The 27,186-nt window shown below is 39.9% G+C and overlaps 2 protein-coding genes across 4 annotated transcripts in view; one reads left to right on the top strand and one right to left on the bottom strand.

Annotated features, from left to right (window-relative positions):
* Positions 1–3,981: 3,981 nt before the first annotated feature.
* The window catches only part of LOC117305054 (condensin-2 complex subunit H2-like), a 33,476-nt gene continuing 10,271 nt past the window's right edge, over positions 3,982–27,186 (top strand). Inside the window, exons 1-7 of one of the 3 annotated variants that reach the window (XM_033789765.1) lie at positions 3,982–4,264; positions 4,980–5,063; positions 23,485–23,633; positions 24,337–24,494; positions 25,307–25,388; positions 25,916–25,990; positions 26,460–26,533. In XM_033789765.1, the coding sequence (XP_033645656.1) occupies positions 23,517–23,633; positions 24,337–24,494; positions 25,307–25,388; positions 25,916–25,990; positions 26,460–26,533 (506 nt within the window). In that variant the 5' untranslated portion in view covers positions 3,982–4,264; positions 4,980–5,063; positions 23,485–23,516. Of the gene's footprint in view, positions 4,265–4,979; positions 5,064–21,484; positions 21,659–22,933; positions 22,936–23,484; positions 23,634–24,336; positions 24,495–25,306; positions 25,389–25,915; positions 25,991–26,459; positions 26,534–27,186 lie in introns of those variants that run through there. The other 2 variants (XM_033789767.1, XM_033789766.1) reach the window with 2 other exon arrangements.
* Positions 8,899–21,196, bottom strand: LOC117305052 (lipase maturation factor 2-like). The gene is made up of 14 exons (XM_033789764.1): positions 21,114–21,196; positions 20,093–20,234; positions 18,941–19,194; positions 17,434–17,685; positions 16,827–16,979; positions 15,467–15,590; positions 14,430–14,570; positions 13,900–14,005; positions 13,091–13,190; positions 12,456–12,641; positions 11,830–11,998; positions 11,255–11,345; positions 10,297–10,408; positions 8,899–9,858 (listed from the first exon to the last, which is right to left on the bottom strand). The coding sequence occupies exons 2-14, from the start codon at positions 20,184–20,186 to the stop codon at positions 9,709–9,711; spliced, it is 1,932 nt and encodes a 643-aa protein (XP_033645655.1). The 5' UTR covers positions 20,187–20,234; positions 21,114–21,196; the 3' UTR covers positions 8,899–9,708.

Consider the following 27,186-nt stretch of genomic DNA (forward strand, 5'->3'; position numbering starts at 1 on the left):
CATCTATCTGACCGTACAGCTCATTTGCTATATCTGTCTTGTCTCCACACTTCTCTTGCAAAAGATCGTTTTTAAGATTCGAGTACAGCCGTTACTTTACTCGCAGCGTAGTGTTTGAAGAGGTTGTTATATTCCTCTTTCTGTGTTTACGGTGCCACTTAAAGGCAGTACACGTTGATGTAAAAGGCTTGTTTACTTTAGAGCGATTGGTCTCAGTTCGTCCGGTTACGATAATACAATTATGTTTTATCCCCGGGCGTCAAATCGTTCACTCTGTTTCTTTAAGTGATGGGCGGTGTTAACGAACCCAGAACTGACCATCTTTTTAAGTAGGACTGTTAAAGGAAGTGGACACTATTGGTAGGCCTACATGTATTCTCAAAATAATTGTTAGCATAAAAACTTACTTGGTAACGAGCAGGGGAGAGCTGTTGATGGTATAAAACATTGTGAAAAACGGCTCCCTCTGAAGTAAAGTAGTTTTTGAGAAAGAGGTAAATTCTCACTCAAATATTAAAAGACTTCAGCTGAAGCCTTCCAGACCGGGGTGTTTTTATCTTTCATAATTTTCTTGCTAATTCGATGACCAATCGAGTCCAAATGTTCACAGTTTTGTATTTAGATGGGATACTACACCAAGTGAGAATAACTTTGACAATCTTATTACCAAACGTGTCCAGTGCCGTTTAGATACCGTTTGTAGATCTTATTTTGGACATTGACCATTCTCACCGTGGATGAAGATGTATGTAATACAATATACCTGTATAAGTTTCAGATTCATTAGTAGTCCACTTTTTTAGGAGAAAAAGTAAAAATCACAGTACATGAGAGACGCGTAAATACGTTGTACATGCTAAAATAATGTTCGTCTCCTGAGACGACGTTTGTCACAATGTTTTACTAATTAATTTTTCCAAACTGCAGCGCCTCGGCAAGTAATAATTTCAGGGTAGATTATTTCTCTCATTATCTTCAAACCGTGTAACTTGAATGTAAATCAGATCTGCGTACTACGGTGTCCTGTGTCGTTTAAAAGTGCACCAAACCCTTTAAAGACACTGAACACTGTTGGTAATTGTCAAAGACCAGTCTTCTCACTTGGTGTATCTCAACATAATGCATAAAATAAAAAACTTGTGAAAATTTGAGCTCAATCGGACGTCGAAGTTGCGAGATAATAATTGAAAGAAAAAACACCCTTGTCACACGAAGTTGTGTGCTTTCAGATTTCGAGACCTCCAAATCTAATTTTGAGGTCTCAATTCAAATTCCTGGAAAATTACTTCTTTCTCGAAAACTACGTTTCTTCAGAGGGAGCCGTTTCTCACAATGTTTTACACTATCAACAGTTCTCCATTGCTTGTTATCAAGTAAGTTTTTATGCTAACAATTATTTGAGTAACTACCAATAGTGTCTACTGCCTTTAAACACGTTTGGAGAGATGCCCATTAACTGCCTATACTCCATTATCTCTGTCGGTTGTGACTGATGGGGAAACCCTAGAAGCGGTCGGATCGGGTGAGCACGAGTGGATGGTGCCCCTCCGCCAATTGATTTCCTTGCCCCCCCCCCCCCCCACCCATCCATTTCATTCTGACATGATTGGGTTTTGAGAAAATAGAATTAGCTGCATGTTGCAAACTGCTTTCCAACCAAAAGGACATACGCATGTTTGTTATGTTGTCCTATAGCCTTCCTGAGAGACTCTGCTACTATATAGGTTCGAAACGTCGACCAGGCCATTAACTATTTTGTTTGCATTTTTGACCAGACGAGTTGGGTGAAACGAACGAAATTGTTACGAGAGACAAGTTGCAAAAACTGTTACAAACAAATAATTATTATGTTTCCGTAAGAGAAAATATAGCTTCAATTTGGAAGTTAGAGTGTCGTGGCCGAGCTGAAAAGAGCACCGAATTCAAACTCAGGTGTTTCTGTTCATCAGCAGAGTGTAGGTTCGAGTCCCAGTCGTGACACAGATGTCCTTAAGCAGGACACTTAACCATTTCTTCGTCGTTTGGATGGGACGTAAGGCCGTTGGTCCCGTGTGTTGTGAAACGCACGTTAAAGAACCCAGTGCACCTATGGAAAAGAGTAGGGGTTCGCCCCGGTGTTCCTTGTTTAATTAAATTCAGTTAAAATTAATATTGCGCCAAAGCACCTTGTTAACCATTAGGAAAATTTCTCGTACAAACTCCCCATACCTTGAAGGACAAAATACTGATTGCTTTGATACGCCCCAGGGGTAGTGTGATAAAGCGCTTTAATAAGAACATAGTGTTATCAAAATTTGGGCGGGAAACCAGGACATTTCTTGTATCCTGTCGTTTTCTGAGTCTCATTTTTAAAGGCACTGGACACCTTTGGTAATTGTCAAAGGGTCACCAGTATTTTCACCTGGTTTATCCCCAAATTATTCATAACATAAACAAATCTGTGAAATAATTTGAGTGATTTGGTAATCGGAGTTGCAAGGCCCTTGTTGCACAAAATAATGTATCTGCTTTCGGATGCACAAAATGCAAGGCCCTTGTTGCACAAAATAATGTATCTGCTTTCGGATGCACAAAATAAAGGCTTTTATTATTTGAGTGAGGGGAAATTACCTCTTTCTCCAAACTTAGTTACTTCAGAGCTCGGTAGACGTTCATTTCCTTACATGGTCTCATGTACATGACGGATCATTGCTGTATTCATTTTGTTTTCCCGCTATAGACTGACCCCCCCCCCCCCCCCCCCCTTGTGGGCCCGGTCTGGTAATGATGTGTCATAAAATCAACCCCCCCCCCCCAGGACTCCCCCACCCAATTCATCCGCAGTGCTATACATGTTTGCATTGATAGCAAACATTATTCACAAAACCTGATATTATTATTATTATCACAAGCTTCTAATGTATTTCCTCATGAGGCATAGAAAGGACAAGCTCATAACAGTAGACTTTATACAGTCGCCTGGGGAGGGTGATATCCGATGACATACTCTCGTCCCTACACCCCCCCCCCCTCCCCCACCCACTTTAATCCTCTCCACCCCCGCAATCGGGATTTTAACAGTATTGATACATCGCCGCTAGCTTCGCATAACATTCATTCATTCCAACAGCCGATGTAAAAATATGTTAAAGGGTGTATAAGGCAGTGGTTACTCAAAATAATTGTTAGCACAAACCTTACTTGGTACGAAGTAATGAGGAGAGGTTGATAATAATAAATGAAAAATTGTGAGAAACGACTCCCTCTGAAGTAACGTATAGTTTTCGAGAGAGAAGTAATTTTCATCGAATTTGATTTCGAGACCTCAATATTTAGAATTTGAGGTCTCGAAATCCAGCATCCGAAAGCGCACATCTTTTTTTCGTGTGGCAATGTGTTTTTTCTTTCATTATTATCTCGCAACTTCGACGACCAAAATATTACTGAGCTCAAATTTTCACAGGTTTGTTATTTTTGCATGCTGAGATACACCAAGTGAGAAGACTGGTCTTTGACATTTTTACCAAGTGTCCAGTGTCTTTAATTCATTCAAACAGCCGATATAAAATATTAAAGGGTATAGCTAAGAGAGGTTTGCGGTGTTATGTGAATCTCTTGACTGTTGAAAAGATAACCCTTTTATGCAGTAGGCCTGTTACACTCTTCGAGGACTCGAGATCTCTAGTTTAGAAAAAAAATTGCTACAGGTTTGTGCACAAAAAAAATCTGCGGTTTTACAGTGCAAATTCATGGGGGCCTACTAATAACGTTTTAAACAATTAAAACATATTTATATTTTGTTGACATTTGTAACTGCCTCTTTAAAATCTGGAAAATTTATTCGCTTTGCCAACAACTAATAATGAAATCGACATTACGAAATGAGTTTACCCGAAAATAAATGCGAGCAACTTTTGTTTTCTTAATAAAAAATAAAAAAATAAAAAACATGCCAACTCTAGAGGGCGCTGCGGGCACTTATTGCAAAAAAATGGCGGAACAGTTTCCCGAAGATTGTTCTACAGATCAGACGTCAGATATTTTTCTGACGTGTTTAGCACGGACAGTAGCGACGAGGAAGAACCACCAGTCAGTCCCAAACAAAAAGAGGATGACGAACCAGCCATTTCTTGCATTTGTAGTTCAAGGGCTACGAAGAAGATGATCGGGTGCGATTCGGGGGATTGTGCGATCGAGTGGTTTCATTACAGGTGTGTGGGCTTCACTTCTAAAACTCTACTGGCCGGTCAGTGGATGTGTGACTGATGTCGTCTAGAATCGAAAAGTAAGTAAGCTCTCCTCCGCACTGAATCAAATGTACGCAGTATTATTATTAATATTAAATGTTGACTCCTGGGGTTTTAATTTGTCTTCCAAAGGGAAACGATCGTTTGTCAATAATAATAGCATTTCAAACTTACATGACATTTTTCGAGAGACCTAATTAAAGTTCTAAACTTCTAATAAGTATAGTAGCCTAATAAAATAAAGAGCTTAAAACTTTACTTAACTTTGTGTTTTTGTTGCGTGTATAATTTTATGGAAAAGTTCCCGTTTGGCGCCATCACCTTTTCATTTGGTATAAAAATAAATAAAGTATCTACATGTAATTTGCCTCAGCTCTGCTCAGTCAATAAGATATCCCTTTTTGTAAAAATGAATGAAGAAGTAGTGGCACCATACGGAAAGTAGATCAAAAATGTCAATTAAATTGTGCCACTGTCAGTGTCATTGTTGTGATTTTGACATGTATTTGTGTTTTGTTTTTCTTTCTCAAAAACTATAGGCCTAGTTACTTCAGAGGGAGCCGTTTCTCACAATATTTTATTATATATTATCATTGATTCATTCAACACAACAGCTCTCCGAGTCCATTGCTTGTTTTACCAAATAAGTTATTATGCTAATTGCTTACTAGAAAAATATAAGTGAATTACTGTTTTGCGTAATTACCAATGCAATTGTGCCCAGTGCCTTATTAAGTATTTCTCCTTCACCAGGTGTACCTGTACAGCCGGAAGCTGAGAAAGCCACACCCAAAAAAAACAGAAAGCAAGCTGCCTCCAAAAAGAAGTCGAAGGAAGGTAGGACAGAGAGGGAAGAGTTTGGGGCCGGGTAGAAATAATAGGAACTAGGCCTGTACGAACATCTCCATGGTTATTCATTTTGTTTTTTACCCTGAAACGATGTGTGTTAGCACTGTATACTCAGTAGTTTCCCAAGTCCTGTGAAAAAAAAAACAGGCATGTTACTCTGGTGGGATTCGAACCCACGACCCTTGCAGTTCTAGAGCAGTGTCTTACCAACTAGACTACATGTGCATGTACCTCCATGTCATTTGGCAATTGTGCGTAAAGCGCTTGCCTCTCTCACCAAGGTGTTTTGTCTTTCATTATTGTTCTGCAACTTCGGTGACAAAGTGAATATGGTCTTTGACGGTTACCAAACGTGTCTATACGTGACTTTAAAGGAAATGACATACCAGCAAGTTGAAGGCGGTTCCGTCTGCAAGCAAGATACAAAGGCCTGTTGCTTCAGGGAGCAACGAAGGTACATGTAGCTGCCTCGTTGCCCCCTGTTTATTGCCTTTGTGCCCTTGAAATGCTTCAGTAGAAATTTACAATTTCCTCATCAGGGTGCTGTTTACCATTTGGGAGAAAATGCATTGGCACCCTTGCCCTTTCAAAACAGGCCTCAAATGTGTCCAGTGCCTCTAAAGTTCAATGTTATCATCATCATCATCATCATCATCGGTTAGCATCATGCATTTCTGCACTGGCTGCCTGACTTGTGAGACGCTTCCAAATAGACCGGTCTTGAGCTGCCACTTCTGCCTCCTCTACAGACCACCCCTGTGCCCAGTCTGGAGAGGTCCCTCTGGATTACATTTTTCCATGATGTCCTAGGGCGCCCTCGTCTGCGTTTCCCATGGGTTGGTGACAAGTTGTAGAGTTGTTTAGTGATGCGATTTGTTCCCATTCGTTGGAGGTGACCAAACCACTGCAATCTGCGTTTTCTAATGATGTTTGTGAGTGGGGGCTGTTTGGTCATTGTTCTTACATGCTTATTTGTGGTATGTTGCATCCATTTAATACGCAGAATCTTTCTTTGGCATCTCATGTCAAAAGCATCTAGCCTGGCTTCGTCTCTTTCTGTCAGACTCCAGCAATCGGCGGCGTAATTTTAACCATGTGTAAATTTATGTTTTTGTTGCAGTAAAGAAAGCTACCACAAGGAAAAAAAAACCTGTCCAGTGCCTTCGGTGTGGCCTTTGGGTCGGCAGCAAAGTCAGCCTCAATCAGCATCGGAGAAACTTTCACGAGAACCAGAGACTGTTGAAGTGCAAAGGCTGCCCGAAAAAGTTTATTGATAAAGAGCGGTTGAAGATACATTATCAGAAGTGGCACATGACCGAGGGCATCGCGGACTGCATCATATGCGGGCAAAATTCCTAAAGGCAAGGCAACTACGGATACACCATCAGAAGCACACGGGTGAGAGGTCGCACAGATGCGATTTATGCGGACAGGGGTTCGTTTTGAAGTTTTTGCTACGGAAGCATAAAGAGGAAGATCACAAGGATGGGGAAGTACCTCCTGGAGACGCTGTGGTGGTCTCTGTAAACGGACTGGCAACGGAGAGGCATAACTACGCACAGAAGGACAGGATATTCAAATGTGGGTCGTGTGGTCTGCTGTTCGAAAATAGACCTCGTAATTCATCAGGTCGACCATCAGATACTTCATGGAGGCAACCCCTCCCCCGGTCATTGCTTTGATGCCCTTGAAATGCTCCAGAAGAGAATTACAATTTCCTCAATAATATTTCAATCAATCAATCGTTAAATTTATAAGGCGCTAATCCAACAGTCATTGCTCATAGCACAGTACAGTAGGCTTTAATATTAATATTAATATTTAATAATTAATATTTCCTCCCTTTTCTACATTGTAGGCCCTATAAACATTTATCACGGTGTTGTCATCTTGAAATTACTACATTCCAACTCATTGTAAACCAAACTGTGATTGGACGAACTAATAGTCTGGTGCCATGCGCAATGAATGTTAGCCTTCGTTACTGTTATTGAAAACGGCGAACATGACCAAGATGGTCTATTGGCCTACTTCACGGAGGCAACGAAGGCGAAATTCCTCTTAGAGTACTCTTTAACAAGGAGAAAATGCCTTGGTGCCCTTGCCCTTTCAAAAACCAAAGCATACAAGCCCAAGGTCTGCTCACTCCATTTAAAAAAGGAAATTGATTGATAGGTGGATAATTGCAACTGGCGAAAATAAATTCTACTTGGGGGAGGTGTTGTTGGCAGTTGGTCATGCAGAGAACCATGCTCCCGGCTATTGGCAAAGGTGCCCCGGTGCCTTTAAAAACATCAAAAGTTTCCCTTTACTTCTGGAAAGAATAAATAAGAAATGAATCAAAATGAGAAACAAACTGTAAAGTCCCAGTCGTAATATTTATTACTAGCTACAGGTACATGTACCAAGAAATATGAAACTACACCAGCAAAAGTTTTGAAAATTACCCTTTAGAATTTTAATGACCGGATATTTATGCAACCAATAAAAAACACTTGGTCTTGTACACTGTACTTATTAATAGTTTGAAAAACCTTTGTAATCTGAGATATTGTTGGCATGGAATTAAAACACTTCAGATATTGTAGCCTTCTCCCTTAAAGGCACTGGGGTGGATTTCACAAAGGTAGTCCTAACTTAGGACTAGTCCTAGGCAATGCTAAGAGATAGGACCAGTCCTAGCAATGCTAAGAGATAGGACCAGTCCTAACTTAGGACTGGTCCTATCTCTTAGCATTGCCTAGGACTAGTCCTAAGTTAGGACTACCTTTGTGAAATCCACCCCTGGACTCTGTCATGTCTGTGGTGGTAATGTGTTCCAATCTTTAATAATGGTTTTGGGTATGAATGAATATACCCCTGGCAGTGATTAAACAATTATGGCCCGTTAGATAAAATCTTGAGTACAAAAAGGCATTTGATGTATTACATTATAAGCTTTGTAAAATCTTATTGTTTGTTTGTACTGAAACAAATGTTGGATTGATTGATTGATTGATTATACAGTTCTACAATAATACAAAAATGCATACTGACACATGATTTGTATAAAATATTGTAAATATTTCAGAAGGCAGTTTGTTTTTAAAAGTCCTTTTGGCAGAGAGAAATGTATAAAAGTCAAATGTTTGAATTTGCATAACTATTTTGTTATTAATACTGTGTACATGAAGGGTTTTAACCAAAAGTTTATCACAATAAACTGCAACCCGATTGTGCCATACCTTTAATATTAGCAATACGTTCTTCTGTTTGTACACCAGGGGCAGATTTCACAAAGATCTAAAATTGGTCGTAACTGCAAATCAATCGCAGTTGCTTAGTAAAGTGTTATGTCACAATACAAATCACTATGGTGATACTGAAAATTTGTCTTGCGATGAATTTTATTGCTTTGTGAAATCGGCCCCAGGGCCCAATTTCATAGAGCTGCTAAGCACAAAAAATTGCTAAGCATGAAATTTCTTCCTTGGTAAAAACAGGATTACCAAATTTCAATTTGTTCCATATTCCTTGTTACTGGTATTCAGCTGTTGTTTGCTCATCCTGAAAATAACGTTGAAATTTGGTTGGTAATCCTGTTTTTATCAAGGAAGAAATGTCATGCTAAGTAAATTTGTGTGCTTAGCAGCTCTATGAAATTGGACTGGGCTCAAGCTATGGTGTTTCTAATCGGCTGAGTGTGGGTTTGAGTCCTGGTCGTGGCACCTGTATCCATAAGCAATACACGTTGCCTTGGATCGGACGTTAAAAGCGTTTGTAACCGTTTTTTTATAAAATGCATATATGGTTGGAAAAATGTTTTACAAATAGAATACAATGATCCACACAAATTTGCCTTGAAATTGCATGGTTATCCTTTCACTGTGCGAACTAACACGGTTGGCCATTTACGGGAGTCCAAAAACTTGCAGGCCTGTTTATCAGAAGCCTAAATTTGTATCAATCATTATGCCTTTTTCCTTGCTTACGGTTGGCAGCGCTTTGAAATTAAAATCATTGGTGCATGAAATTTGTCGCTAAGCAGCTTTGCTGTGAAATTTTGCAGCAGTCTGAAGTTTTACTCCTTGCCCTTAAACTAAGCATTAAATTCAGCCTTTTTCTGTCCAGCAATAGATTTAATTCAAATGAATTGAAACAATAATACCTTTAAAGGGAGGGTATACCTTTGGTTATTACTCTGAAATTAACGACCGTGAAAACTTACTTGATAAAAAGCACTGGAATACTGTTGATGTTACATGTCCAAGCACACATTTGTAGGCAACAAGAGTATTTTTTCGTTTATAATTTTCTTGCAACTTTCTTTGAGCGTCTGAAAGTAGACAATTGTATTATTTTCTTGCATTTTCGATGACCAATTGCGCCAAAATTTTCACAGGTTTGGAACTCTGCCAGGTGCATGTTTCCCACCATCCTACAATCTAGACTGTTTTTTCAGAGGAATATCAATTCCTACCTTCAGCTCCCATGAATTCTTTTCACTTTTGAAAATTTTGAAAATTTATCTTCTTGTAGCCCTATACCAAGAGTGCATCAAAACAAAAGTTACAAAAATTGTTTGTCAACAAATTTACAATTATCAAAAGTATACCCTGCCTTTAAGAAAAACCTGAAACATACTTAAGTACTTTTAACTGATGCGGCTGAGAACAACCGCAGGCACAAAAAGGGAAAATATTAATATCGGTCCGGATAGTGTCCCGATGTAACTCCGTATTGCCGACAATAACAACTGTATAAAACTTTCCGTTGCTGCATTTTTCTTGCTTTTGGTCGATCCCTGGAAAACAAAAACACAATCCGGAATTTTAGCGTAAAAACTTACTTGGTAACGAGCAGTGGAGAGCTGTTGATAGTATAAAACATTGTGAGAAACGGCTTCCCCTGAAGTAATGTAGTCTTTGCGAAAGAAGTAATTTCTTTACCCAAATATTGAAAGGCTTCAGGCCTGAACTATTTTAATATTTTGTAGGCACCTGAAAGCAGGTTTGCGCAACAATGGTGTTTTTCTGTCATTAATCTCTTGCAATTTTTCACATATCTGCTATGTTATGCATATGTTGAGATACAGCAAGTGAGAAGACTGGTCTTCGACAATTACTCAAAGTGTCCAGTGCCTTTAAAGTCATTTTAGGATGAATCTTAGTGCTTTGTGAAATTGACGCCGTGGCTCGACTTCACAAAAAACAATTGATCTTAATGAATGTGAAACAATTACCTGAATTATTCCATGATGTTGAAGATGATCTTTCAATCCTTTGGTTTCTTTCGATATCGCTGGCATGTAATCTCGCTCAAACTTGCGTCTCCACCAGTTTGAAGAAGTTGATCTTAAAGATATTAATGAGCATAGAGGGAGAGGGAGAATGGTCATTTTCTGTGGTTATTTCTCTCTATTTTGATGGGAGCATGGTTCTGGTCATGCCGGTCGGATACGAGCACCGAACTCAAGCTGTGGTGTTTCTGATCAGCAGAGTGTGGGTTCGAATCCCCAGCCGTGACACTCGTGTCCTTAAGCAAGACACGTAACCATTGCTTCATCCTTTGATAATGGGACAGAAAGCCATTGGTCCCCTTAGTTGTGTAATGCATGTAAAAGAACCCAGTGCACTTATCGTTAAGAGAAGGGATTCGCCCCGATGGTCCTGGTTTGAATGGCATGTTTTGCCACAGCACCTTGTAAACCATTACATGGTGCTACGTTGTGCTTTGGGTTATTTTGAGGCCTGGACAACGTCCTAGAGCTCTTGAACCTGTAACCTCCTGATTAAAGTGACAGCACTCTACAAACTGAGCTATCTGGTGATAACTAGTACACTTGGTTCTGTGTATAGATGATGTGACCTTTGACATCACATATTTGCCACAGAGCCTGGACTTTCTGCAGGCACGATTTGTACACAGCCTAATGGAAGAAATCATAAAACCTTATATATTATGGAAATTGCACTGTCTAATTCTTATCAACTTTTGATATGATGAAAGGGGGGCACATCTCAAAACTTGTCCAGCTTTTACTTTCATAATTCTTGGATTTATGTTGAAATTATGACACAAAATGCCAACTTTCCCATAATGACCTGTGCAGTATTGTGCCTGCCAGAATACTCAAAGAATGTACAAGGTCACACTTATTGTAAAAAAAGTTCACATGGTCTATAGCAAGAGATACTTACTTTAGTGTTGTATAGTGGTACGTATAAAGCTTAGCTCTGACGTACTTCGGAGGTTTATCCGGGAAGGGATTTGAACCCATCAAATCCAAAACTGCAGACAGAAAACAAATTGAAATAAACTGACTTTTAAAAGCTGATTTTCCTGAGGACACTTTCCAACGGAGAGCTGTTGATACATGTTGAACCAAGCCCTCTGAAGTATCGTAGTTTTTGAGAAAGAGGTAATTTCTCACTAAATTATTTAAAAAAAAAACTTTAGGCCTAAAGCCTTTTATTAGGCATCTGAAGGCACACACAATTTGTGGAACAAGGTTGTTTTTTCTTTTATTATTCTCTTGCTACTCCGTTAACCAATTGAGCCAAAATTACTATTGTTATTTGTTGCATGTTTGGATACACCAAGTGAGAATACTGGTCTTTGACAATAACCAAGCGTGTCCGTGCCTTTAACAATATTTATGAATGTAAAACCACACTGCGAAATTAAAAAAAAACATAAGGCAAGTTTGACATTGACTCAGTCAAGTTTGATTGATTGGATTTCGATTGATTTTGATCAATCAGTACAGACCTACCCTCTTGCTTCCCTTCCAGTAGACGATAAGCAAAATTGATAAACCATGGCGCTTGCTCGTAACTCCCCAGCGCTGCAAACCACATCTGCCAGTCCAACCTGGGCTGGTGGGGGGCCACAAAAGGCGGAGGACCGCTGATATTTCCTGGCTTGTACAGGAAGTCATATGCCTGGGGGGGGGGAAAAGGTACAACAAGTAAAGCCCCAAAAATCAGTAACTAAACTGAACAAGACACACATAAATAATGCGCAGCATTACTTGGCAACCTACCATCTTGGCAACCTACCATCAACAATTGGGGGCAAACACACTCGCCCACCAAGTCAACAGACAAGAGGGGGTTACTTTGAGCAAAGGTTCTACTCTGTACATCAGCATGTGTGTGCCTCAAAACGCCACAGTTGTGCAGGCCTGTATGCTTCGTTTTTGAAAGGGCAAGGGCACCAAGGCATTTTTCCCCTTGGTAAAGGGCAGTATATATGGAGAAATTTTAAGTTTCTACTGGAGCATTAAGGGGCTTTGAGGCAATGACCAGGTGGCAATTATCGGGCCTGGTTGTGGCATAGTGGGGCATGGGATTGTTTTATTTGTGAAACGCACTAATGGTAGGAGGGTTAATCGTATACCTTCCATCCAGAGTTCAGACTATGACTACCCTCCATGATGACCTCTGGACGACCTCCGACCCCGGTCATTCTCCTAAAAAGTCCGTAGGAGTGTACGAGATTTAGGTTCCGGACGTTGTCGTGTAGTTGTCTGACCTCGGGAGTGATGCTCGCTGTGGCCGTCTTGTCCACCAAACTATGAGGCACCTTGATGGCAAAATTATTTTTTAAAAACCAAAATTATTATATATTGAATGCCTTAACTGTTTGTAAATGAGTGAGACTCATGTGATTTTGATACCTTTTGTAAATCCAAGTTTTTGGGCCATGACATGAATACTAACTCGCTGTGAATAAAGATGTATGTAATATAATTTACCTCAAGAAGTTTTAGCTGTATTAGTAGTCATGTTTTAGAGGGAAAAAGTGAAAATCACAGAGCAATGTTTTCTGGAGAGTCGCATTAATACGTTGTACACGCTAAAACAGACAAAAACTACGTTTTACTTATTTCTCAAAACACTACAGCATCTCAGCAATTGGTAATTTAAGGTAAGCTTTTTTACCGCCATTATCCTCAAACCGTGTAAGTTTAATGTAAATCTGTGGACATTGTGTCCCACAAAAAAGTACCCAAATGAAAATAGTTGACCTACCAGGCTGATTGTGAACATGTAGACGGCTAAGCCAGTAATCACTAAGCATTTACAACACGACCACAGCTTGGATAAAAGACCTTTCTCCTCGCTTAAACACCTAGGGGGGAAAAGGACCGCAGCAATTATTTTAATATACGGAAAATAGGGTGGCACGGTTGGCTTGTGCGTAAAGCGCTCGCCTCTCACCAAGGTGACCCCGGTTCGATTCCCGGCCGGGGCCATAATATGTGAGTTGAGTTGTGCGTTGGTTCGCTGCTGTGCCACGAGGGTTTTCCTGACAATCCGGTTTTCCTCCCTCAGGAAAAAATCAAACACGTTCGATCTTGGCTGTGCTCCGTGGTCATAATGGGTTGATGTGGCTGGCAGCTGAATGCGCCCTTGCATACCTGCTTCTCGAACACGTTGTAGCCGCGTCCTTTGCAATTCAGCTCTTAGCTGCGAGTAAGGACGATTAGCCCCCCAAATTATTATTATTATTATTATTATTATTATTAAAATTGCATCGGGGATATTAAAAAATATCAATTTTAGTTTTACCCATATACACCGATGTGTGTTAGTACTGAATACTCATTACTTTCCTGAGCTCTGTCACTATCAAAGGCATATTACTCGGGTGGGATTCGCACCTATGTAATTCTACAACTAGACAAAGGGCCGTTCAACTTATTGCCCCCATAACACTTTACGGGTTGACACCTGCAATGACGGCCCCATTTTTTATGGGGTGGACTTTGAAAAACTAAAAACATTTATTGACCACCGCTAAAATTGGTCTAGTTACAACCCTGGTCCAAGCAACTAACCTCCAGAGGGCCAGGATTATTTCCGATCCGAGAGAGATTTTTCCGATCCAAATCGTATATGGCATGACATTCTCCAGTGCTTTAAAGAAACCGTCCTGGCTAAAAGCTGAAAGAAAAAAAATTTAATGAAAGAAGGATTTGTGTCAGTTTTGGTGTCATGTTGCAGGCTGGCATACATGTAGTCCATTATTCAAAACCACAGTTGATGATAATGAATGGTCAAACAGTAGGAGGGTTGACTGTATTGTGTACACGCAGATGCATTACCCACATGATATCATATTGCAAGCTGGCATAGTTTATCATTCAAAACCACAGATGATGATAATGAGTGGTCAAACAGTAGGAGGGTTGACTGTATTCTGTACACGTAGATGCATTACCCACATGATATCATATTGCAAGCTGGCATAGTTTATCATTCAAAACCACAGATGATGATAATGAGTGGTCAGACAGTAGGAGGGTTGACTGTGTAATGTGTAGGCTTAAGTGGCAGACGCGGCGTAAAGTGACAACGCTACACTCACCAATTTTAGACTCGATGCTATATTTTTCAAAATCGATCCGCAGAGTGAACAGCTTAATCATGGCGTAAATAATCCCAGCATAAACTCCGAAAGAGATGAGCTTGGTCAAGAGCCGAGAAAAACTGGCCAGCAAAGAATCACCTTCAGTAGAAAAATAAAAGAGAATTAGGAAGACTAATTTTATAGTCCGGGGGTCGATTTCACAAAGAGTTAGGACTAGTCCTAGGAGATATACAAATTGCATGGATAGTCCTAAGTTAGGACGAGTAACTGGTCCTAACTCGAGATAAGACTAGTCCCACCCCAGGCCTGAGACTTCACGGAGGCAACGAAGGCGATTGCCTCCATGCCCCCTGGTCATTCACTTGGTGCCCTTGAAATGCCCCAGTAGAAACTTACAATTCCCTCATCATAGGGTGCCCTTTTATACCAACGAGACAAATGCCTTGGTGCCCTTGCTCCAAATGAAGCATACAGACCTGACAAAAAACTGATCAAATTGTCAGCCGTTTCTCCCCCCCCCCCCAAAAAAAAAGGACTTTAAAAAATATGTATTTGAATTGTCCACCTGTATACCTGTTGTGGCGTGTCATGGCCTAGCGGTTAAGAGCACCAGACTCAAACTCTGGTGTTTCTGTTCAGCAGAGTGCGGATTCGAGTCCCAGTTGTGACACCTGTGTCTTTAAGCAAGAAACTTAACCATGATGCTTTGTCCTTTGGATGGGACGTAAAGCCCTTGGCACAGTGTGTTGCGTAGCGCACGTAAACCCATTGCACTTATCCAAAAGAGAAGGGGTTTGCCCTCGTCTTCGTGGTTTGATTGACTGCATATTGCACCAAAGCAATATGTAAAATATGGTGATATGTAAAATAGCTTACAATAGGTCTCATAATTAAAACGTAGTCCCACATACCTTGCAGGAAAATACTGTATGTTATAGCGCTTTAAGCGCCACTGAGTGACGGATATGCACGCTAAATATAAGAATATATTTGTGTGCTTTGAATTGAATGTTAACCTCATAGAGTTAACCTACTTTTTTCACTGGTGTTTTCTCTACCAAAGAACCGATCATCCAGTAACGAAATACAAAGCGTTATAGTCAGGAGGTTGAAGAAGTTATAGTTGCCCGTTGCTACGATCAGAACCTGCAGCAAGATCTGTTTACAAGTAAACAAAAACAAAAAAAAGATTTTGCTTATTTTTCTTGCAATGACGCCAGATGAGTCGTTGAGAAACCCTTCCTTGTATTAATGTGTCAATGATGCAAAATTTAATGATAAGTGTTTCCTAAAAAGAACGGGAAGGTGGTGCATTCTGCTCAACCAGCCAAGCTCCTGGTGGATGATACCCATGCCTACATCCTTAGAGGGTCTATGTAACTTTTGTAGGACAAAAAACACAAAGTCCACAGATTTACACTAAACTTACACAGTTTGAAGATAATGATTGTAGAAAGCTTCCCTGAAAATATTACGTGCTGAGGTGCTGTAAAAGTAAATGCAGTAAAACAATGTCATGAAAATAATGTTGAGACGAAAATTATTGTAATCATTTACAAACGTATTTTCATGACATTTTTTTTACTAATTTCTCAAAAACTACAGCACCTCAGTAAGTAATATTTAAAGGGAAGCTTTCCACTATCATTATCTTCAAACCCTGTAAGTTTAATGTAAATCTATGGACACTTTGAAAAGGGTCGATGGCCCAAATAATTTAATTGAGCCCTCACCTTAAAGTAATTAAACAAAGTAATAATAATGAAGAAGATGAAATTTGAATCTTTACTTTTGACAATTACAGATGTCACGCTGCTTTATTTATGAGTTATGAGCACTAAAAAGTTCATAAACCAAAACGGTGTTTTTTGGTCAAACATTGAACATAAACAGCGATCTATTTTACATGCATTGACCCAGTTCACCTGACAACATACAGAATAATCTTGGATGCGCCATACTGGTGGGCAATGTCACTGTGCGTTATTCACTGAAGTGCGCAATTTTAGACGACTCCGCGTTTCAGGTAAACACAACTGCCAACCAAAATGGTAAGCGTACGACAGTCGCCACGTGTGACGTACGTGCAAGGGGTCAATACCCTGCGTTATTATCAATGGAACCCCTAGCTCCTTTAGTCCTATATATAGTTATAAGTTGCATCCCTCTGAAGCACAGAGCCTGATCTGTCTTAATAGTTAAATATCGTACCTACTCTCCACTATACTTGTACATGTTAGTCCATTTGTGTTTTTGTTTGTCTGAACGAACCTACCACAAGCTTTGGCTTTTCTGGTCATGCCCCCATTTCCAATTCTCATCTTTACTTTTCTTTGTTCTAGTTATTTTGATTCTCCGTTGGAATGGAAATAAACCGAGTGAAACGATCTTTACCTGAGAGTAAAATGAAAACAGACGAAGGTTTCGAATCGGGGAGACGAACAGAAAGGGTGTCCCACATTCAATGGCATAAACCGCAGCGACGCTAAGCTTCTGAAACCACTGTGGTATCTGATGAGCGTACCAAGCTAAGGATGTGGGAATACACTGCGGAAGAAAAAGGAAAAGAATACTATTTATGTAACAACTATAAATATAAATATTAATAGTAAACTTGCGGGTACAACCATGGGTAAAATCTCTTTTGAACGAACAGCTTCGATCCTTCCCGCCCAAAAGTGCATCCCTCCAGCCATACATAAGCTCCACCACCTCCAGTAGTCCAGCATTCTCTTGAAGACGAGCAGAGTATACTGTTCGAATCGTCGAGACCAAACCGGCTCTTTTCAGAGCCACCACTCCATGCAAAGCTTCAAACGCCATTTAACTAAAAATTACATTTAAAATTCATTACATGCACTGGTTAACAAAGAGTAAGGACTAGTATAAAAACGTATGGCTCGTCTGAAAAGAACTGTCCTGCTTCTTAACTATTACCTGGGCGGATGACATGGAAAATAGGCTGGGACTACTACTTTTTTGGGGGGTTATCAAACTCTACCTGGGATTCGTAATGCCAGTCCATAGCCGTCAGATCCCACCATGTCGGACATAAACTCGTCAACTTCACCACGCCGGACGCAAACATCAAACGGAAAAGCAACCAACGAACAAGCCACAGGGTTATCGTGTCGTGCTGGCTGCCGGTCGGTTGACGCCATTTGCTTAGATGAAACGGGGCAACGAGGATGGTGAGGAATCCGGCTTCAAGTAGAAGGATGTCCCATTGGAACCAAAGGAATGTCTGTCCAACCTGATCACAAATAAAATATGTGTTAAATGAGAATAATGGTGTGTTTTTTATAAATTTCTGTTTTCAGTGTGTTTTTGTTTATATAAATTTTAATGAGTTTCTTTTTTGGGGTTGAACAAAGAATTGACTAGAGTGGGATTCGAACCAACGACCTCCGGATTAACGTGCTGGCGCTCTACCAACTGAGCTATCTAGCCCTATATTGGCGGTGTCCCTATTTTGTCAATATCTTTGTTCGGGGGTGCCAGTCAGAAGCCATACAACCGTTAACTGCCGTGTAGCCAGGGATCACACCCAAATTACCATACAACCTGGGAAGTGGCAGCCAGGGGATCACCTTAAGGGGATGCGACTTTTTGTTTCAGATATCAATATAAACCACAAGGGTAACTGACTGGGTAAATTTTGAAATGAGTCCAAGCAGACGTTGAACATAACATGTGTGTATTGCCTTCCTGGTCTTGTTTTCCCATCATCTTGCATTCGGGGCAAGTATGTGCCCCAAGTTTCTTTTTTAATATTGTGGTATTGTGGTATGACTTGTGCAATTTTACATTTTAATAGTATGTTGCTGTACAATTGGATTGTAAATTTCATGTATTTTGTTATATAAATACTTGATGAATAAACCATTCAGTTCAATTCAATTCAATTCATTCTATACTACAATGCCCGAAGTGATTCTCGACACACTCTTTTTCTAATAGCAGACGACAATAAGTTTTCTCTAACTTTGATGATTAGGGCAAGTGCTGCGATTGGGTCTGGTCGCAGCATTCCTTCACCATCAATGAGTCCAAGCAGGCATTGTACATTTCATGTGTGTGTTGCCTTCCTGGTCTTCTTTTCCCATAGTTTGGTGTGTATTGGTTGGTTCATCATCTTGCATCCGAGGCAAGTATGTGCCCAAGGAACTAAATGAGTCGCCGAAGAGTTCTTAGACGCTCCACAAGAGGGTTTGAGTTGTATAGTAGATGGTGGCATTGGTGACATTGTCAGTATGCTTGATATTGAGAATAATAAGGTTTATTGCGAATAGCAAAATATCAAGAGAGGGCGCTGTTGTACCCACACAAAGTATAGGCGTTGCGTGCGCGAGTCGCAGAAACTGCATAGAAACCGCCCCATATTCCTTCCCACAATGCATTGCGTTTCTGCATCGCGATAAACCTTATGCAATAGCAAGAGATGCCAAAGCATTTATTTTCAATGTCTTTTGAGACCAAACAAATTTTGAAGAAAACCTCCCCCCTACCTCATACACTGACATATAGAGGAACCAGAGCAATGCGAACATGGCGCCGTCGCGCATTCGTCTTGAGACCAGGCAGATTAGCGACACCACGCATCCCAATATGCAAATAAGATCCATCCCTTCTTGAGCCTCCAGGCCGAGGTCCATTGTAAACCACATGAGGGAAGGGCGTTTCTGGAACCGTTTCTCGACGGGTCGACCGTCTGGTTTTAAAACCACTCTGGCCGGTAGGATACCTCCATCTCCATACAGTCCTGATCAATAAATAATAAACAATCAATACAATTTGATAAAGTGATCAATGAATTAGTTAAACCTTCTACTGTTAGACCATTTTATCAATCTAAATTCTTCTGGAACCATTTCTCGACAGGTCAACCATCTGATTTAGAGCCACTCTGGCCGGCAGGATACCTGCATCTCAATACAGTCCTTATCAATAAACCAATAAACAATCAATACAATTGATCAATGACATTAAGTTAACCCTCCTACTGTTAGACCATTTAATCAAAACCAATCTAAATTCTTCTGGAACCATTTCTCGACGGGTCGACCATCTGATTTAGAGCCACTCCTGGCCGGCAGGATACCTGCATCTCAATACAGTCCTGATCAATAAACCAATAAACAATCAATACAATTGATCAATGAATTATAGTCAACCCTACTGTGAGACTGTTACTGTTTTAATCAAAACCAATAAAAAATAGTTGCAAGAATGCAGTTCTGTCAGCTTTATTTTTGTTAAATAAAATAAAAATAGTCAGCAGACTCCGAAACAGCAGTTTTAAAAACAGTGCAACTGCAACCGCAATTTTCTCCAAAAATTTTCTTTTTTACAGTGGATGTGATTTGTGATAAGAAGAGCAATGGATTATTGAACCAGGCAAGCTTTTAGATTTAAAAAAAGAGATGTAGCTGACGACAGAGTCTTCTGCATACTGTATGCAACTTTTTAGTTGCAAAATAAGGAATGGCCGATCACACTTAACTTTTGTACAGTGTTTTATAGTTTTCTATGGCACTGTTTTGAAAAGAAAAAGAGGAAATCAGCTGAAAAGTTGCACGCCTGGTTCTGGAAGTTTTCAAACCTAAAGTTGAAGTGTATTAATTTGGTCTACAGATAGAAATCTGGGATTGTTTGTTCACCTGGTATTTGGACGTACAGCGATGTGAAAGCGCAGAGGTAGATGGCGGACATACACCACAGAAACAGGTCCTTGGTTACTTGTACTTTGGCCATTGTCTCACCTACTCACTCGAATGTAAACCGTGAGCTAGCCAAATTGATCTGTAAAGTGTAAGAAACAAACCAGAGTCCAGACGATTATTTCACCTTTTTTTTTGTTTAAAGGGGGAGGGGTGGTTGGAGGAAATCTCGGCAAACAAAACACAGACCTTCGTTTTTGAGGAGCGCGATCGCGCTCGCGCTCCTACCGTGCTTCTGGGGCTGTTTTCAGGTGCGCGATCGACAGCGCTCCTCCGCGATCATTACGGTGTATTATATTTATAACACAAAAGCAGATTTCACACCAGTCGTTGTTACTTTGCCGTCGGCGTACGTAGCTCAATCAACATCTGTTGTGCAATCTCAAGATTGAGCAGCGCAATTAACAGAGTGCTAGCTTTACGAACTCGCAGCCGGGTACATTACTACACGTATGTTACGTATGTACATACACACACACACGCTGCTGTATACGTCGTCCGTGCAATACTATTACTAGAACTACTTACTACTACTTACTAATACTAGATCAACCATGGATCAACGACGTATTTTCTCGTAAGAAAATGTGTATTGGATAACTTTCCGTATGGCGCCACCACTTTTTCACTCATTTTTACAAAAAGGGATATCTCATTGAGGTAAATTAGATACTATATTATTTCATATCGAGTGAAAAAGTGGTGGTGCCATACGGAAACTTTTCCTGTGTATTTTCTAATGCTTTTTATATCAAATGTGAAAACATTTTAGAAAAGAGCTCCTTCCATAAACGAAGGTCTGAAAACACAGTTTCTATACCAAAAAAATCATCTCTACTCCTGATTGATGATATGGACGTAGGGCTACAATATATAAAAATAATTATCCCCTTAAGGCAAAATATGAAATTAAATAATTTTCCATTAGGCCTACCATTTACCACATAACAAAAATATTTACCTTATTTTATGCACGATGACCACGTACCCCATTGGTTTAATGCATAAAATATGATTGACCAACAACACCCCTCAACAATAATGTCCACGTCCGCCTCTCGGTCACCCTTGGACAAAAATAAATCCAAAACATTACATTTATTGTTTATTTTTCTCATATAATTTTATAATTACTGTCCCTTTTATCTCAGAACCTATTTCAAGAATTATATTTAAAAAATTAACAAGTTAACACATGATTAAATTGAAAATCTTTGAGGCGCGTATGTATATTTGGATGGCACCTTAAGGGATAAAGTGTTGATGTTTTCTATGAAAACTCTTCGGTGAGTGGTTGAAAAATTAAGTAGGTCACTGTCCTAACCAATCATCTTGCGCGTTATCAACTGTTTGGGAATTTGTCACTGTCATTCGAGTAGCGCGGGATAATCCAAAAACAAAATGGAGGTCTAACCTAAGGAAGAGTTTTTAAAAAGCCCGTTGATATTTTGGATTTTTCCATTGATCCTGAGGTGTTATTTCATTATGACTTAAGAAATCGCTTTTGTGAGTATCTAATGTATTATTCTAGCGCTTGTTAAAGTTAGGAATCGAGAATTAAAAGGCAATTTTGTAAGGATAAACTTGTTGTTTACGTTGTTTCGTGATTCGTTTCGTGTGACTGCTGATGGTCACTCATGGTGTGGGCGCTATTCATCCCCCATTTAGTTTTTTTGTGGAATGGATGGAACTTCTGGAAAGCTTTATTTTTTCTCTGTAGAAATCTCGAATCTCTGTAGGAATGTAGAATACACTAACTTGACTGTTTTTTCATGGTTAACACTCGAGTCTAGACAATTACAGTAAATTTTTATTATTTATATAATTTATTGATGGTTATTGATAAATTTAATTATAATAATTAATCATCAATACATCATGCAATAATTGAAAATTGTAAGCATTCAATTTTTCAACTTGTCACTGTCTCATCTAGGCCCAATTTCATAGCGCTGCTTAACGGTAAGCAAATTTGCGTGCTTACTGTAGCAGAAAAAATTTGCTTAAGGGAAGTCTTAGCGTATTTCACATGTTAGTAGAAAAATTGGGCGGCCATATTGTGTGTAACTGTTTACCATGGATGTGCATTGTGACGTCATTTATTTTCGTTCGGTAAGCACCGGACGGTTAGCATGCCTTTTCGTGTGCTTACGGTTAGCAGCGCTATGAAATAGAAATCGCACAGTAAGCACAAAATCGGCTGCTAAAATTAAGAAGCGCTATGAAATTGGGCCCAAGTCAGTCATGTCAGTAATCTTGCTGGCCAGTTTTTTTTTCCTTGCATCATGTATATATTTTGCACCTGATTGGTTTACGTACGGTCTCATGCTCATGGTTTCACGCGCGTGCGCCCATGCGATAATCTTCAATTTTTGAAGCAGCACTTAGGAAGAAGAAGAAGAAGTGTTAACACATGGTTAATTATTTATCAGTTTATTTTATCATTTTAGTGTTCAATGATCAATCTATTAAATCTAAATCTAAACTAATTCCATTTCTAATCTAACACAACGGTGTAACATTATAAATTGAAACATACACTGACACATGCAATACTGCACAGCTGCACTGGTCCTAACACGGAGCAATAAACTTTGCTCCATCCATGGTCCTACTTGACACCTCCTTTTGCTTTGATTTGAATTTGTTGTTTGGTCATGTGATGTTGGTAAATACGAGACTTTCCGGGATGATACATAATAATAATAAACTACAGCATTTATAAGGCGCACTTTACTGAAAAGGAGAATTATTCAAAGGCGCCGGTCAAGTTTTGTCAAGATGTTGGAAAGCAAGCAAGAATAAGTGTGTTTTGAGTTTCTGCTGGAAGAGAGTGATGTTGTGTATTTGTCTGAGGTAATCCGGAAGTGAGTTCCATGTAGGTGGCAGCAGACGGATAACTTTCCGTATGGCGCCACCACTTTTTCACGCATTTTTACAAAAAGGGATATCTCATTGAGGTATACTAGATACTATATTATTTCATATCGAATGAAAAAGTGGTGGCGCCATACGGAAACTTTTCCCAGCAGACTTACAGTACCGGGTAAAGCCATTTGTTCTCAGAATTATGGGCATGTTCTGAACTACATTAACACTAGAAATTTATCTGGCAAATCTGCTGCCACCTGACCTAGCGTTTGAAAGTCTCCCATTGTCAAAGACCAGTCTTAATCACAATCAGTGAACAACATGTGTGTTGTACAAAGTTAGTGTAAATCTGTGGATGTGTGTTTTGTGCTGTACACAACTTACCCAAACCCTTTTTATATAAAGGGTAACAAAATAAAACAAAAATTGTAATTTTTCGTGTTATATAATTTTGTTTACAGTAGAGAATTTATAGAAGAGATAAAAAATCAAGATGTCACAAGGAGATACTACAGAGGCTCGGTTTCTTCACCTCTTGCAGCCAATCAGGGACCTGACAAAGAACTGGGAGGTTGATATCGCGTCCCAGTTGGAGGACTATCTCACTGAGGTAAGGGAAGGTCACAAAAGTTATAATATTGACTGGCAACGAGGTGACTAGTGTACGTCTTTTCCCCCTCGGGACTTTGAGTGACCAGAAGAGCGACCAATTTCCTGAGGCCTTGTAAGCATAGAATGCCTTCAGTAGTAAAGTGGAGTGCGCACACGCAGGAGCCAAAATTCGCCGCTAACCCATGTAATATGCTTGCCGTAAGCACATAACTCCCTGCTTCCATGAGCGACGATTCTGTGCTTACGGTAAGCAGAGCCAGGCGATCGGGCCCAGGTGTTCCTGCCAACCAAATATATAATAATAATAATAATAATAGTAATAATAATAGTCAATATTTATATAGCGCTTTATATTCCGGAAGGGCGTCTCAAAGCGCTGAAACATACAGTATTTTCTGCATGGTGTGTGGGACTGGGTTTTATGAGATCTACTCCTTTTACAAACCACCATGTAATGGTTTACTACATGTAGGTGCTGTTGCGCAAAATGCCACCAATTCAGCCAGGAACACCGGGGCAAACCCCTTCTCTTTTCGATAAGTGCACTGGGTTCTTTTACGTGTGTACACAACACACGGGACCAACTTCTTAACGTCCCATCCGAAGGACGAAGCAATGGTTAAGTGTCTTGCTGTAGGATAAAGTGTGATTTGATTCAAGTGTGATTTGATTCATTTGTGTTTCTTGGTTTCTGATCTCAGATCGAGGAGATTCGAATCACATTTGATGGAGGGTCGACGTCGATGAACTTTGCCGAGGCCGCGCTTCTCATTCAGGGATCAGCTTGTATTTACAGCAAGAAGGTGGAATATCTCTATGCGCTGGTTTATCAGACCCTGGACCTGCTCTCTAGCAAAAAGTAAGTCCTTCATTATAATAGTCGGATATTGAATTTGAGTGGAAAATCCACAAGTCCGCAGGACTCTTTAGCTCAGAACCTTTAGTGGATCATGATTTTATTTACAGAGATTTAAAATAAGAACAAACTGGAAACAAAATGAGAACACAATTTCATCATCTTAATTGGAACAAAACACTAAGAGAAGATTCTTCTCTAGTGTTTTTCAACATTTGAACATCTGAAGAAACAACATCACCAGACGATGACGATGACTAGAGCAAGCTAGTCGAAACGTTGAGACCAATTCAGAACTGACTCCGCGGCAGTACAGTTAATTGAATCCTATAAGCTAAAGTAGTAGTCCAGTCTATTTTCTATACCATCCGCCCTGGTAATAGTTAAAAAGCAGGACAGTTCTTTTTAGAACTGAGAAGTCTCCCGAACCTCCGATTATCTACTCCACGGCAGTAGAATAAAGCAAGACAGTTCCCTAAGAACAACTCTACCTGGCAAGTAGATACACACATGGTGTTACCGCAAACCAAATATTATACATGACCACCAGACTTGAGTTTCCACGGCCGGACACTTTAAAGCACTTGCCTCAAGCCGGTAATCCACTGTGAAATTCGAGCATACAACATGTCATACTAATTAATAACCTTTTGTCTTTGCCTTCATCTTTTTCCAAAGATTTCCTTCACTTAAAGACACGGTCGTCATTTTGGTTATGACCCTAAACAAAAATTGGGAAAGCTTAATTGTTATGAAGAACCTTTCAACCATCAATTCCAAAATCGCATCAGCCAATGATTTTGATATATTTTCAGGAAGTTGCAGCAGCAGTCGTCACTTGATGATGAGGGGAAGGACAAAGATGCCTCATTTGCATATCAAAAGAATGCTGAAGAAGTAAGAACAATACACATTCATAAAGTTGGAACAATAACCTTTGGGCTGTGGCTGATCAACTGTTTTTCATTTTGGCCTATACAAATAATAATTTGTAATAAATTGTGCGCGTTTCAAGTCAGGTAGGTGACTCTATTTGCCTTGCACATTATTCCTGTACGCCAGGCTCTTAAGGCCAAGTCACACAGGCCCCGATAACGAGAAAGAAAACGATAATGATACAAATGCACGCCCTCGTATTTTGCGTGGAGCATGTAATTCCATGCCTATTAAAGTTTCATGATCGGGATACGAACCCTTACTCCAGTAACTTAGCCTCGATAACTTGAGTTCACTACACGCGACTCTCAGTCATGACGTACCACAGAAAGCTGTACAAGAATGTTAGCGCTTTGTTGTTTCTTTTTGTCGCGATTTAAGTAATCTAATAGTTTTATTGAAATCACTAGGGCATTTAAACAAGTTTTGTTAGATTCTGTTTTACAACTAATAATAATTTGGTCTTCTCTCTCTTTTTTCCCTGTCAGTTTTTATCCCTTGATGATATCCAGATAGCCAAGAACATAGATCTACATGTGAAGGAGTCGGATATTAACGAGAACGTGAGTATTTGTTTCGCTTCACACCAGCACTGCGCAGCCGCAGTTCTTGCATATAGTGAAATTCTTAAATAGTCAAAACTACATTGTAGAGAAAGCTCTGCCTCGATATCAATGTGATGTGATGTCTAAAACTAAACAAAGCATTGTGTCAGTGCAAAATTCTAGTACCTTTTCGAAAAGCACTTGCCCTACTTGAGTTTGAAATTGTGAAAAGTGGTTTCGTCTGGCTACGTTTTACAGATTTTCCTACTTAATTACGCCTTTTAATCAAAAAGGCATTAATGAATGGGAATAAAATAGTAGTGACACGTTCTTAAACTGCCATTTAGAACCTTGCGGGGTCAGGGCCGTGCGATAAAGGCCCTCGCAAGGCCACGGCCTGCCGGTTTTAAACGGCAGTTAAGAACTTGTTGCTACCCTTTTAATCCCTTATTTAAAAGACTGAAGAAATGTTTTTTTTTGTGTACAGTTGGTGAGGATTGTACCACGGACTCCGCTGTCATTATTGAAAATGGATGGGCCTGATGACATTCCACTCAAAGAGTAAGAGAGAAATTTATTGTTAATCTCAAAAGAGAATTCTGCAAGTTCACCATAGTTTGTTCTTATTTATTTATAATAATAATAATAACCCGTTTTTATATAGCACTTGTCACACCCGAGTGGTGTCTCAAAGCGCTTCCAACATGGTCACACCTGGTCACTGTGCCTTAATTCATTCCTTAAACCATCTCAGCTCCCTGGGGAGGATACAGCCTGTGCAACATAAATGTACACTACTTGGCTACAAATGTAAGTCAATCACAAGAACCATCTCTGCCCTCACAGGTACCCATTTACCCCTGGGTGGAGGGGAAGCAAATATAGTTAAGTGTCTTGCTCAGGGACACAACCGGGACTCGAACCCACACTCTGCTGAACAGAAGCACCAGAGCTTGAGTTCGGTGCCCTTCTCCGCTCGGCCACGACACCACCCTCCGTGAATTATCAGGCCTGCCCCCCCCCAAAAAAAAAAAAAACAGTGATACAAGTCTCCACCATAGAGCTATATATATTGACTAGAGCGCTATTACCCCGTTATACACGCACTAAAGTTTTGAAGCCGTGTGGGCGCATCCATGTTTATGTACAAACCAATACAAAAGCTTCAAATTTCGTACGGCAATTGTACGGCTATTTGCATGATATTGCGTTAG

The sequence above is a fragment of the Asterias rubens genome, chromosome 22 (assembly GCF_902459465.1).
Source record: "Asterias rubens chromosome 22, eAstRub1.3, whole genome shotgun sequence".
NCBI lineage: Eukaryota > Metazoa > Echinodermata > Asteroidea > Forcipulatida > Asteriidae > Asterias > Asterias rubens.